We start from the raw sequence: 14,288 nt of genomic DNA, 5'->3' as shown, positions 1-14,288 counted from the left end.
CCAAAACATCAGCAATGCGGGTGTCGGCAATCGCCGGTTAACACTTGATTAAATCTAGGCCCTAAACTTCCACTGAATAGGAAAGGCCTTATTTACCAAATGAGTGAGTAGTGAGCCACCATGTGGTAGAAACTCCAAACGACATTTTACTGGTCAAGAGCTTCTTGTGTCATGGAAAATATTGATTATCTCATATAAACATCTCAACTGAAAATCCAAATATGTAATAAAATTATATATAAATACAAATAAAATAAAAACTGTGCTTGTAATTTAAGGTCATCCATTTTGTCTTTCAAATCCAGTAGTAGATAATGCATTCTTCTCTTCCGCTTGCCTTCTACAGTTGTATCTTTTTTTTTTAAGGTGTATTGATATCCCACTGGGCACAGACGTCAATTCAACGTCTATTCCACATTGGTTCCACCTTATTTCAGTGAAATGACATGGAAACAACGTTGATTCAACCAGTGTGTGCCCAGTGGGATGCTGTTGATATTGATACACTTGCAACATATATCTCTAGTGACACAGTAAACAGAGCCAAAGATATCCTTGCAAGCATTATGGCCTCTACAGTACGTGTTGTATTCTCATAGAGGATCAATTCCAACTCTAACTCTCTTTCCTTCCTACTTCCTTCTCGGCGGGCTGCCTACTGGACATCCTCTGGTCCTGCACCATTTCTCTCTCTGTACCCTCTCTTTAACACTATATCTCCTGTGCCCTCCAGAGTGGACCAGATCCTGGGTAAAGGCCAGATTCCTCTGGATAAGAAGATCAGGGACAAGCTGCTGTCTGATGGAGACCTGATGGAGGACATGAGTATGCTGGGACGCGTCTGCAAAGTGGAACGGCAGGTCAGTGGGTTTCCATGAAAAACACTGGTTCATTAAATATGAATTAGGTGTGCTTAACCCTTTACACTCGTGAGAATTGGCCTATATGGATAGGGCTAAATTGAAATGTTTCTGACAGAAGAAATATGAAAAGCATATGCATAACCATGGTAGCAATTGAAAGGGAACAGTTTGGAGATAATGGGAAAATAAATTATTAGACCAAAGGTGAGAACACAAGTTCACCTGACACGAGACTGAATCCAAACATTACACTTTTCATTTTATGTGTATTTTACATTTACTGTACTTTTAGCCACGTTTGTTGATAACAAAATCTGAAAATACTCTGGATACATTCAGTAACTTAAGCCTGTTCCTCGAAAATGTGGGGTAGGTGCAACATAAGACAAAACATTTACAAGGTTTTGAGAAAGAGGACTAACTGGTGTCTCCAAGTGGCCACACCTCTCCAAGGTATGCACAGATCCTAAGCAATTTCAATGCACTATTATGACTCAAATAAGTTTTGTTTTTTTAGCTCTCCTAGCTGTGCCATTGAGGAACCAAAGCAAGCACATTTGTAGTTGTTTCATTTGGAACACAACCCTGCATCCCTGCCATCACACAATTACTGTTGCTGTTTACGCAATCCAAAAATGAATCGCAGTCTGGGTCAGATGGGCATGATTTGAAAGCTTGTTCTATTGCCAACATGACTAGCTAAGTTAATATATACGATCTTACAGTGTTAGGCTTTCACAAGGCAATTCAGAGAAACAGATTGTAATTTTGGTGTGCATAGAAAGGAGTCATGAGTGCATTCAGGTGCGTGTGCCGCGGCAAGTTTTCTTCACAATAAACAAGCATAGGCTCATTCTGTTTAGAACAACCCAGGGTATGACGCCATGTCATCTTGTAACTGTACATCAAACATACTGATCATAAACGCTGATATGACATGAGTTTTATGATTTGGAGATGTGAAGTGCACATTTGGACTCACCGGTGTTTGGCTTGCTTGTATGACAGCAAAGTGGTATTTATTATAATAATCCTCAATGTATCATCTTTCAAAATACATTGAGTCCTCTTAACAGAATTTCCCTCACTCAGACAACAAAACATTTCAAAAGTTGTCCAACTAGCAGGAGGGATGGGGGCAACTTCTTGCTGCGCGCGGTGCTCAAGTTCAGAACAGCTGTCAGTCAAAACCCGTACAGCGCTGTGAAGCGCAGAGCCTGAGCTCTGATATCATGTATAGCATGTTACTGTACAGCCACTATGTTCCAATTTAGGAGCTTATTAGTGCCCAAATCTGCCATTTTCAACCCATATACGGGTATGAGTGTAAAGGGCTACCAACTACTGTTATTCAACATATTATAATTGTTTTGCGTATTATGGTTAAATGTGGTTAAATGTTGTTTGGATGACCAATTATGTGAAAGTACTCTTTCTGTTGTGTAGCTAGTGTTAACCTTCATTTATATTTCCCACCCTTTCTTCCCTTCCTCCCTCCTTCCTTCCTTCCTTCAATCCATCCCTCTCTAGGTCCAGTCTATTGAGTCGAAGCTAGACTCCCTGTTGGACATCTACCGGCATGTGTTACGTAAAGGCTCCTCGTCTGCTCTCACACTCTCCTCCTTGCCCCTGTTCGAGCTGGAGCAGACCTCAGACTACCAGAACTCTATCCTCTCCAAGGACCACTCCACCTGCTCTACCCAGGTCAGCAGCACCGGAGGTGGGCCAGGGATAGGGGGCCAGGGGGGGTGCGTGACCCGCTCCTCCACCAATGCGTCAAACCTGTCCCGGGGTCTTCACCTTATCCTGGCGCCACCCACCGAGCTCAGCCTCAACCTCAACACCAGCACCACCTCACCTTCCACCGGGGGGCCCCCGGCCTCCTTGTTCAGTCCGTCGCCCCTTCCTCAACACCACCACCACCATCATCATCATACCCTGCCGGAAGGTGGAGAACCAGTCCATAGGGGAAGTTCTTCTCACTCACCTCCTATTCTTACTCCTAATTGTGTTTCTGGGAGTGGGGGGTTTCCTACTCTGGCCAGGCCCCCACCGCCTCCTCCCGAGCCCAGCCGGACAGTGGGTCACTCCAGGCCAGAGAGGGAGGTGGAGGTGGGGGACTTCTGTGGAAGCCCGGAGGAGAGGGAGGATGGTGGTGTGCTAGGCCCAGGACAAGGCCTCAGACTGGGGAGGCTGGGGCAGCCAAGAGGGGGGTCCAGTGGGAACAGCAACAGCCGGCCCTGTAATGCCAAAGAAGAGGGCTCCTGGAGGAGAAACACAAGCCTGGAGATGGAGCCCCTGGTACCCCTCTCTTCTGCCCTGGGAGGAGGAGGCCGCTGCTCCTCCGGCTCCAACCCCAGCCAGGTGGACCGAGGCCTGGGCAAGTCCATGTCCATCCAGGACCTGGTGCAGGGGGGGACCACCACCTCCAGTGCCCTGGACAGCCACCACCATCCTAGCCTCAGCCTCTCGTCCCCCAGCCCCTGCAGCAGTGGCTCCCCCACAGGCTCCCACATCAGTCAGGACCCCGGTGGAGGGGGCGGCGGGGGCGGCTGGGGGGAGGAGGACCTCTTTATCAGCGACAGGGACGTGGACGCCCTCCCTCTCCCCCCTGAGACTCGGGGCGGAGCCTTTGGTTTTGACTTCCTGTCCCATGGGACAGCCGACGCCACCTCTTACTCTTCAGATCTACTGAGGACGGGGCCGGGACTTGGGGCGGGGTTAGGTGCTCTGGCGGGGTCCAATAGGAGCCTGGCAAGCGGGAGCGGGAACACATCGACACCCCCCTCAGTCGGGAGCACAGAGTCCCTGAGCATGCCGCACGTACGGCTAAAATAAGAGACACCCCCGTGTCAGATGGACCAATCAAAAAGCCTCACCTTACAGAGATGCTCTTTATTCTATTTTGGGAGGGGGAGGGGGAACAGGGAGGGGACTATAATGGTTATTTCTGTTTATTTTTATGTTGATTAATTTGATAAGAAGCATAGTATTTTTCATACATGTCGACCATACATCAACATATCATTGCATGAATTATTCTTTTTAAAAGTACAAAACAAAGAAAATAAAGGTTTTAAGAGAGGGAGAGGTGTATTAAAAAGAGACTTTGATATATATATATATATATAAAGAAACAAGCAAAACTTGATCCTGAAAGACAGTGATCTGTGATCTCGACACTGCATGAGCACTGCATGTTTTCAGTCCAAAGTTCATGGTATTTACAACTTACCCATAAGTCTTCATTCATTAACACAGGAAGTTGTTGACGCGTATAGGACTTATCGCAAAACCCTTCTAGAAAACTCTTCCATTTGAATACACAATCATGTACAGTGACAGTTAAAGTGTGGGGCATCCTAACTTATAAGACTATAGCATATAGGGCAAGTTAAATGCTTACATAAAACCAATATCACACTGTTATCCAAAGCTTCTTGAAATGAATGTTGCCTCAACATGACCAAGTTTTCACCCACGTTAGTTCCCTATAATAGTTTCTCAATTGAGAGACTATTGTGGACATACAATGGTACAAAACACCCCTCATTGTAAAGATAGGCTTGCCAAGTCCACTAGTTTGAGGTCAATTAAATTCTGCCAACAGGTCACACACACACACCAATACACACACACTCCGGTAGCTTACATACTGTATAACCATTGTACACAAGCTGCTACACATAGAGTCCCGGGAAAGGAATAGCTGCTAAAACAGGAGAGGAATACAGTGGGGGAAAAAAGTATTTAGTCAGCCAACAATTGTGCAAGTTCTCCCACTTAAAAAGATGAGAGAGGCCTGTAATTTTCATCATAGGTACACGTCAACTATGACAGACAAATTGAGAAAACAAAATCCAGAAAATCACATTGTAGGATTTTTAATGAATTTATTTGCAAATTATGGTGGAAAATCTGTATTTGGTCACCTACAAACAAGCAAGATTTCTGGCTCTCACAGACCTGTAACTTCTTCTTTAAGAGGCTCCTCTGTCCTCCACTCGTTACCTGTATTAATGGCACCTGTTTGAACTTGTTATCAGTATAAAAGACACCTGTCCACAACTTCAAACAGTCACACTCCAAACTCCACTATGGCCAAGACCAAAGAGCTGTCAAAGGACACCAGAAACAAAATTGTAGACCTGCACCAGGCTGGGAAGACTGAATCTGCAATAGGTAAGCAGCTTGGTTTGAAGAAATCAACTGTGGGAGCAATTATTATGAAATGGAAGACATACAAGACCACTGATAATCTCCCTCGATCTGGGGCTCCACGCAAGATCTCACCCCGTGGGGTCAAAATGATCACAAGAACGGTGAGCAGAGAGCTGGGACCAAAGTAACAAAGCCTACCATCAGTAACACACTACACCGCCAGGGACTCAAATCCTGCAGTGCAAGACGTGTCCCCCTGTTTAAGCCAGTACATGTCCAGGCCCGTCTGAAGTTTGCTAGAGTGCATTTGGATGATCCAGAAGAGGATTGAGAGAATGTCATATGGTCAGATGAAACCAAAATAGAACTTTTTGGTAAAACCTCAACCTGTCGTGTTTGGAGGACAAAGAATGCTGAGTTGCATCCAAAGAACACCATACCTACTGTGAAGCATGGGGGTGGAAACATCATGCTTTGGGGCTGTTTTTCTGCAAAGGGACCAGGACGACTGATCCGTGTAAGGGAAAGAATGAATGGGGCCATGTATCGTGAGATTTTGAGTGAAAACCTCCTTCCATCAGCAAGGGCATTGAAGATGAAACGTGGCTGGGTTTTTCAGCATGACAATGATCCCAAACACACCGCCCGGGCAACGAAGGAGTGGCTTCGTAAGAAGCATTTCAAGGTCCTGGAGTGGCCTAGCCAGTCTCCAGATCTCAACCCCATAGAAAATCTTTGGAGGGAGTTGAAAGTCCGTGTTGCCCAGCGACAGCCCCAAAACATCACTGCTCTAGAGAAGATCTGCATGGAGGAATGCGCCAAAATACCAGTAACAGAGTGTGAAAACCTTGTGAAGACTTACAGAAAACGTTTGACCTGTGTCATTGCCAACAAAGGGTATATAACAAAGTATTGAGAAACTTTTGTTATTGACCAAATACTTATTTTCCACCATAATTTGCAAATAAATTCATTAAGAATCCTACAATGTGATTTTCTGGATTTTTTTCTTCTCATTTTGTCTGTCATAGTTGACGTGTACCTATGATGAAAATTACAGGCCTCTCTCATCTTTTTAAGTGGGAGAACTTGCACAATTGGTGGCTAACTAAATACTTTTTTCCCCCACTGTAGCTGCTAAAACCATAGAAATTGAATTACTAGAATACGGTCCACCCGTCATGACACAGTTGAATGGGGATGCCCGTTCTAGTAATGATATTTCTATGCCTAAAACACAGTTCAATTATGCAGCCTGTGGGGTTTTCTCCCCGACGACCAAGGGATCCACATTCTGAATGGGATTTCTTGAGATACCCGTGTCTCTTCTCATTGGAATTTGTACTTTTTTGTCACTTCTAACACACAAGAGCAAAACACGATGAAGGGAGAAGAATGTGCAAACATATATTATGTTATCTGAGTAAGTGACCCTCTTTTAATGAAATTAAGATACTTGCAGTCTTACAGTACATGGTTTCAGTCGAAATCACACTCACCGGCTGTAATTATTTTAATACATTATAGTTTTGGATGCTTATTCAATTGTTTAAACTGAAGTTGACATGCTGTAGAATGTATATAATGTTATGTTAATAATCTGTAAGTGATATTTTGCACACCCTGGCAAGCAGTGTGAGTGACATCATGGCTAATGCTAACAACATTTAGCCCTTTTGACTTAAAGGGATAAGTCACCCAAATCACAAAATGACATTGTTTTTCTTACCCTTCAATCAGTCTTTGGACAAGGAGAGATGGCAATGAGGGACAGCGAGTTATTTACAAGGTACCAAAATTAAAATGTAATTTTGTAATTTGGGTGGACTATCCCTTTAAATGGTACAGATTCAGGTACAACAGGGTCATGTTCAATAGGGCACAATGTAGCAAAACATTTTGAAACGGAATGCAAAAATAACTAATTGGACACGCTCAGCCTCAGGTACTAGGCTACCTCATCGGTTTCAAAAAGTTTTGTAACATTTCGTGCCTACTGAACATGATCCAGGTAAGGACTCTTGGATGTTTCGCCAAGGGGGATGTTTCAAAAGAGAGAAACCAATTCTAAACAACATTAAATACAGAATGAAATTGTTCTGTACGCTACATCTAAAGCTCCAGTACACATACCATTGAAAACAGAAACATTAGCATTAACATTTATGGTCGATTAAATCCTTATTGAAGGCTTTACCAGAATATGTGAAGTATACAAAACGTGCAGTACATAATATGGTGCCTTTCTTAGTGATATACTGTCCATTTCAACATGTTCATTTGCACCCAATTGTTGGCCTTTTGTGCTGAAATGGTCGCACATCCTTCATTTTTCTTTCGTCCCTTGTAAAAAAAATGATATCTGATTTGGGCATTATTTATCCACAGACAGACTATGTATTACCACGTGAAACTGGCCTTTAGAAATGTCATGAGTGTCTCATACGATCGCTATCCTAATTTATTTAAATTATGTACACATACCTATACGATAGTAATAATTTCAGTTAGCTCCATCAAGCCTGTAACGTCATGAAAAATGCTAAAGGAACTTTTATTGTCATACAGCAATAAAAACAAAAAAAGGAAATTCAAGTGTATGTTTGTGACATATTTACAGACATGTTCTGCTAGCCTATGAGCATTGTGGTGTACGTGGTCAGTGTATGTTTTATAGCTGCGTGTTGGCATTTTTTAGCTGCGTGTCGGCTATTTATTACCTTGAAAATGATTTTCATTTTTCAACTGTCAACCCATATTTAAATGACTGCGGAAAAATGACAGACATGTAAGTTTGAAGACTTTTTAATGTCTTTGATTTAGATCAAGCTTACAGGTTGCATACAATAAGGTGTAGAGGACACAGTATCGATAAAGTTTGAACAGTGCAAGGGAGCTTTTAAGCCAAGCAAGGTGCTATAATATGTTAACATCTGATATCTTTTTGAAAATGTATCGGGAACATGCAAGCAGCCATAGGAACACAGGCTAGAACACATATCTTTGGAAGCTGGAACACAACACCATTTCAACATTTATCAACTTAAAAAATGTTGTACATTTTAATAACATTAACTAGCAGCTAGTTTAATGCAAACCAACACTATCAATACAATTATTGAGGTTTAACTGACTACAATAGCACACATCTAGAGGAGATATTTAAATCGTCTTCCACTCAGTGTATCCTAACCACAAACAGAGTCAAACAAACAGACCAAAACATATATAAAACAGAACACTTCCTTAAAGAATATACCGTATGATTTTTTTTCCTCCGTCTGCTCTTGCGATGCATCGTGAGCATGGACCAGACTTTGACTATGGTGTGTAGGAGAGGTGTGGGGGTAATGGGGTTGTTGGTTTTACGGTGGCGGACGCTAACGTTGCAAGCCCAACACAACGTTCATTTGACCTTCTGGGCCTTCTGGGCCGACTTGGTGACCTTGCCCGTGGACGGAGCCTTCTTCTCCACTGCCTTGATCACGCCCACCGCCACCGTCTGACGCATGTCACGCACCGCAAAGCGCCCTGGGAGGATGGAGAGAATGATCAAATGTAAGTCATATTTGTAATGACTTTATTATAAACGTATTTCAGTCTATTGCAGGCTTTATAACACATGATACAATGACATTTGTGATCAACTGTAGCACTTTGAAAACAGCCCCAACTTCACTAAATGGAAAATGTGATTAGTTCTAGACAAGGAGCACCAAGACTGAAGAAGGACGGGATAACTTCTTATCTCATGAACAGAGCATGTTCTGTAATATCGATATGACAAAGGTAAATGTCATCTGTCCCCCAATAGGGGTCTGGGTTGAGGGCACACACACACACATCACTTACCAAGAGGTGGGTACTCAGAGAAGCTCTCCACACACATGGGCTTCCCGGGGACCATGTCAACGATGGCAGCGTCGCCAGACTTCAGGGCCTTGGGGTTGTCCTCCAGCTTCTTGCCCGAGCGCCGGTCAATCTTCTCCTTCAGCTCAGCGAACTTACAGGCGATGTGGGCCGTGTGGCAGTCCAGCACAGGGGCGTAGCCGGCGCTGATCTGACCTGGGTGGTTCAGGATGATGACCTGGGGGAGGAGGGAGGAAACACACACTTGTCATTTTTCTTCTGTGACTCTATGCTATTTGTTCCTTCTTAAAAAGTGTGGTGAATGGTGTTCATGAAACACACAAAAACAGCATGTTAATTGGTGTCTGTATGACTCGTTTCAATCCAGACACACAATGTTCTCCACAGCTAACTCTCCTATCCAGACCTGTGCAGTGAAGTTGGCCGCCTCCATCGGCGGGTCGTTCTTGCTGTCTCCAGCCACGTTCCCTCGCCGTATGTCTTTTACCGACACGTTCTTGACGTTAAAGCCCACGTTGTCTCCGGGCATGGCCTCGGTCAGCGCCTCGTGGTGCATCTCCACTGACTTGACCTCTGTGGTCACGTTGACGGGGGCAAAGGTCACCACCATGCCTGGCTTGATCATGCCCGTCTCCACCCGCCCCACCGGGACCGTACCAATACCTGGGAGAGAGGGAGGTGAGAGGCATGAAAGGTTTTAGGCAATCTTTCAAGTCTCTGAGGCCAGGATTCAATCCGATTGCACTTGTAGACATTGTAGCTTTTAATGGAAATGTTACCGCGTTCGCAGAGATCGCATTCAAGGTAAACGCTGCAGATGTCAGCGTAATTGTAAATTCCCGTAAAATGTCAAGTGTGCTAAATTGCGGATCGAACGCAGCCCGGATTGAATCCCAGCCTGAGTGCAAGGTATAACATCAAAATAAAATTAATGTAAGAGCTGAAAAACAACTCAAAACCCTTTGGCTTTCATTGCACCACACTAGCCAAATTGACCATTTAAATGGAATTGACCCAAAGCCACTGGCGTAGCCCCTCCCCGGAAGGCAGGGGGGCCCACAAGCTCCTCCCCAGTAAGGTGATCTCCACCTCCCAGGGCCTCACCTCCTATCTTGTAGACGTCCTGTAGTGGCAGGCGGAGGGGTTTGTCTGTGGGGCGGGAGGGGGGCTGGATGGCGTCCAGGGCCTCCAGCAGGGTGGTTCCAGAGGCATTGCCGTCTTTACGGGTGATCTTCCACCCTTTGAACCATGTCATCTACAGGGAACAGACAAAATATTAGGAACAAGCATAACTTAAGCGTTATGGCCTACATAAGTAATATGCATTAACACACCTTGTAAAACTAACCTTTTCATCCAATTGTAGTTATACTAATTGGGCAGTGTAATTCAGTGGTGGTGTGCACGACTGCATCTGCAACTCTATTGTGTAATAAGGTGGCGTCCTAGGAATATAAAGTGTCACCCTGCCTTGGAAAAAGATAAGTAGAAGAAGAATACTAACGTTAGGGCTAGCCTCCAGCATATTGTCCCCATTCCAGCCAGAGATGGGAACGAAGGCCACCGTATCTGGGTTGTAACCAATCTTCTTAATATAGGTGCTGACTTCCTTCACAATCTCCTCATAGCGTTTCTGGCTGTAGTTGGGCTCGGTGGAGTCCATCTTGTTGACGCCTACGATCAGTTGCTTGACCCCTAGGGTGTAGGCCAGAAGGGCGTGCTCGCGGGTTTGCCCATTCTTGGAGATGCCCGCCTCGAACTCGCCCACGCCCGCCGCCACGATGAGCACGGCACAGTCCGCCTGTGGCGAGAAGGAGACGGGAAGCGACCATGACGTTTAATTTTGTTTGCATTTGAAAGATTTTTGAAAGCATAAAGTGTTACATGAAATAATAAGCAATTTCTTCTAGTAAACATAATAACAAAATTTAATGGTGCCATTTATGGATTCCGGGAATAACGGTTTGATTTTCAGAGTAGCCAACGTAATCCTGGTCAAAGGTTTTGTTTTCTAAGAGTAAAGAAGACATGTTTAATATGATTCATGCTCTTCTTTCTTCTAGTTTTGGGGCCCATATGTACCAAATAAAAAGGCCCATGGCTAAACTTTTAGTCAGGGTCCATGTTTAGTGACAGCTGGATACGGTAGTGTCTGCAGCCCATACCTGAGAGGTGCCAGTGATCATGTTCTTGATGAAGTCCCTGTGTCCCGGGGCGTCGATGATGGTGACGTAGTACTTGCTGGTCTCAAACTTCCACAGGGAGATATCGATGGTGATGCCTCGCTCCCTCTCTGCCTTCAGCTTGTCCAGCACCCAGGCATATTTAAACGAGCCCTTCCCCATCTAAAGAGAGACCAAATTAATGTCAAAAGTCAGTGCCGTTTGTTTGTCTCTTTTAACTTTATGTTGAACAAAATCGAGAGAGAGATGGAGAGATAAATAAGTCAATGCTCAGTTCAATGGTATGGATTCAAAGTGGAATCATACCATATCCCTGAAATACAGAGCTTGGCGTAAGGTTTGACAATAGACTCCAACTTCATCGATCCTGCATAACAACAGGATAGACCTTAAATACATTCCCACCAGAAAGCGTGGTTTCGTTTAGCTACTTGTGTCTGGCCACCTCCATACCTCAGCGGCCTCCTTCTCAAACTTCTCGATGGTCCTCTTATCGATGCCCCCACACTTGTAGATGAGGTGGCCTGTGGTGGTCGACTTGCCTGAGTCCACATGGCCGATCACCACGATGTTGATGTGAAGCTTCTCCTTGCCCATAGCTGTTCACTCAGGAAGACGCTGGAGTAGACTGTTGCAAGTTATTAGGAATTAATGTCATTAACTGAGCAAAATGTATTACATTTTAGGAGGTATTAAGAACTGTGGTCCTCTGTAGCTCAGCTGGTAGAGCACGGCGCTTGTAACGCCAAGGTAGTGGGTTCGATCCCCGGGACCACCAATACACAAAAATGTATGCACGCATGACTGTAAGTCGCTTTGGATAAAAGCGTCTGCTAAATGGCATATTATTATTATTATTATTATTATTATTATAAGAAGAGAAACATTTGTGAAATTGATGAATACTAGTGACGGAGTCCAGTCTCCCTTTGCAATGCTTTGTTTTGTTGATAAGTCTGTAAGCAACAAAGAAAGCTCACAACAGTTTGTAGACTATTGCATTACACACACACACCTCTTCTCCCTCACACATCATCATTTCAGTCAGAGAACCATTCACACCCCTTATCTCTATTCCCTTCCCTGACAATGTGTCTAACGTTTCACTGAGTGGCTTGCCACCATTTTGAGAGCGAAGTCATCTGAAAGAATGAACAAGTGAAAGAAAAGCAGCTATTTCTCAACAACATAGCTGTTATTATCCTTCCTGGTTCTCAAAGCCTGCCCTGCCATGTTCATGATGACACTGGATACTGGTGGGTGCAAACAGTATTTGGACCGTTTAATATTTCAAGAGACAGTCATAGAAACAATAGCCAGTCAATCAATCAATATACATCAAGGTTACATTCCATATTTAGTATACTGGGCTCTATACAGGGAATAGTGCACTATAGCCTATAAGGAATAGGGTGCCATTTGCAATTTTACCTAGGTAACCCCTCCCTCCCTCCTCATACACTCCCCTAAACACCTGCTACAATTGACACTGAAATAAAGGTTTTTTTACATAACATGGCTATTAACAAGATATCAAAGAAATACCATGTAAACACACAATGAACATTTTATGTAGTTGTAAAACTTGACAAAATAATGGTATTGTGACCATTATATTACATGTTTATTTGCTCCTATGAAGCAATGAAAGACATTGCGGGACAGCAATAGGTAGGCTATTAACAGACTACTGCCTTAGTTTTGCGAATAATGACGCCAGTGTCATGCATGCATCTTGCTGTCTTGGTAACTATTTCGCGTTATCCAAACATAAGGCTACAGCGTCGGTTGATAAAAGATATACCTGAGGGAGGTATTAAACGGCGCCATGTTACATTCGCGAACAACCTCATTATTTTGCTAATAGTGTCAGCCGCGTTGTTATTGTAATTTCCACATGGAGACTGCAATATATCCAAGCCGACTGCCTTGCATAACACTATTACATCCAGCGTTATACCGACCTTGTCGGAACATAATTTCACAGCACACATTTAAAAATGCAGACCACGGTTTGTAAATACTTTAACTTGTTGTTAGCTAAAATGGTATCATACCTGAGTTTGTATAGAGGCGCTCGTCAAAATTCGGCCAGTGATCGTGGATCAAAAGATGCTGTCTGGTTTATTATTAGGGACGCAGTAGTTGGTGCTGCCGCTATTGGCTTCACATACGTCATTAGTTTAACCCCCTCGTGGAGAATTTCGTGTTTTTCGCCACCAGGTGGTGGTGACGTACCATAACAATCAGAGAATCAGGCCATACGGTCATTAATGTGTAACATTGTAACAATTTGTGAACATGAGAGGTATGATTGTCAAACAGAGCTGTGAATTTGGTATACATTTACACACAAACAGACCACCCATACAAGCACACTCAAACAGACATACTGTACGTACCAGTTTAGGTTAAGATCTTCGTTTTGAGTGGAATAGAATACAATGACTTTAATAATATTATTTATTTTCCAACAGATGTTCTGGTATTAACATTCAGTTCATAGCATTGACCAGAACCTCTGTAGCTCAGCTGGTAGAGCACGGCGCTTGTAACGCTAGGGTAGTGGGTTCGATCCCCGGGACCACCCATACAAAAAAGAATTATGCACGCATGACTGTAAGTCGCTTTGGATAAAAGCGTCTGCTAAATGGCATATTATTATTATTAACAAAAACTGTTGTGTTCTACAAGGTATTTGTGAAAGAACATTACAAGAGCAGAGGAGAAAAATAGTAGAGAACTGTGTGTCACGCACAATCACACAACTCAAAAGGCACTTGTTTAACTTGAAATACAGCATCTACCAGACTGTTGCAGTAGGTTCAAACACATTTGGAGACCAGACCTAAAACTTATGACCAAAGTTTGAAAGCTTCTGTAGTTATACCTCCCATTAGTACGTTTTTTAAAACCATTATTACCAATAGAGGTACAGTGAGGGAAAAAAGCATTTGATCCCCTGCTGATTTTGTATGTTTGCCCACTGACAAAGAAATGATCAGTCTATAATTTTAATGGTAGGTTTATTTGAACATTGAGAGACAGATTAACAACAAAATCCAGAAAAACGCATGTCAAAAATGTTATAAATTGATTTGCATTTTAAATGAGGGAAATAAGTATTTGACCCCCTCTCAATCAGAAAGATTTCTGGCTCCCAGGTGTCTTTTATACAGGTAACGAGCTGAGATTAGGAGCACACTCTTAA

The 14,288-nt window shown here is 43.6% G+C and overlaps 2 protein-coding genes across 4 annotated transcripts in view; one reads left to right on the top strand and one right to left on the bottom strand.

Annotated features, from left to right (window-relative positions):
• LOC121570755 (potassium voltage-gated channel subfamily KQT member 5-like) overlaps positions 1-4,014 on the top strand; it is a 125,899-nt gene extending 121,885 nt beyond the window's left edge. For both annotated transcript variants that reach the window (XM_045216498.1, XM_045216497.1), the window contains 2 exons: positions 734-860; positions 2,394-4,014. In XM_045216498.1, the coding sequence (XP_045072433.1) occupies positions 734-860; positions 2,394-3,701 (1,435 nt within the window). In that variant the 3' untranslated portion in view covers positions 3,702-4,014. The remainder of the gene's footprint in view (positions 1-733; positions 861-2,393) is intronic.
• Positions 4,015-7,813: 3,799 nt separating this feature from the next.
• Positions 7,814-13,670, bottom strand: LOC121568840 (elongation factor 1-alpha 1). 2 transcript variants are annotated; one of them, XM_045216499.1, is made up of 8 exons: positions 13,135-13,670; positions 11,531-11,705; positions 11,060-11,239; positions 10,399-10,695; positions 9,999-10,149; positions 9,301-9,557; positions 8,877-9,111; positions 7,814-8,555 (listed from the first exon to the last, which is right to left on the bottom strand). In XM_045216499.1, exons 2-8 carry the CDS (start codon positions 11,672-11,674, stop codon positions 8,431-8,433), a joined length of 1,389 nt encoding a protein of 462 aa, XP_045072434.1. In that variant the 5' UTR covers positions 11,675-11,705; positions 13,135-13,670; the 3' UTR covers positions 7,814-8,430. The 2 variants fall into 2 exon arrangements, with proteins under 2 accessions (XP_045072434.1, XP_045072435.1); XM_045216500.1 differs by lacking the exon at positions 11,531-11,705.
• Between the last annotated feature and the right edge of the window lie 618 nt (positions 13,671-14,288).

Source organism: Coregonus clupeaformis, unplaced genomic scaffold, assembly GCF_020615455.1.
Source record: "Coregonus clupeaformis isolate EN_2021a unplaced genomic scaffold, ASM2061545v1 scaf0724, whole genome shotgun sequence".
Taxonomy (NCBI): domain Eukaryota; kingdom Metazoa; phylum Chordata; class Actinopteri; order Salmoniformes; family Salmonidae; genus Coregonus; species Coregonus clupeaformis.
Note: the sequence above shows the minus strand (reverse complement) of the source record. Positions and strands in the feature narration are given on the sequence as shown.

What these genes read in the sequence shown, in the direction of transcription:
- LOC121568840 (XM_045216499.1), bottom strand. Translation starts at nt 11,674, where the DNA reads ATGGGCAAGGAGAAGCTTCACATCAACATCGTGGTGATCGGCCATGTG. An exon ending in TGCTGGAGGCTAGCCCTAAC is followed by an intron (nt 10,150 to 10,398) that starts GTTAGTATTCTT and finishes TGTTCCCTGTAG; the next exon opens with ATGACATGGTTCAAAGGGTG. An exon ending in GGACGTCTACAAGATAGGAG is followed by an intron (nt 9,558 to 9,998) that starts GTGAGGCCCTGG and finishes CCTCTCTCCCAG; the next exon opens with GTATTGGTACGGTCCCGGTG.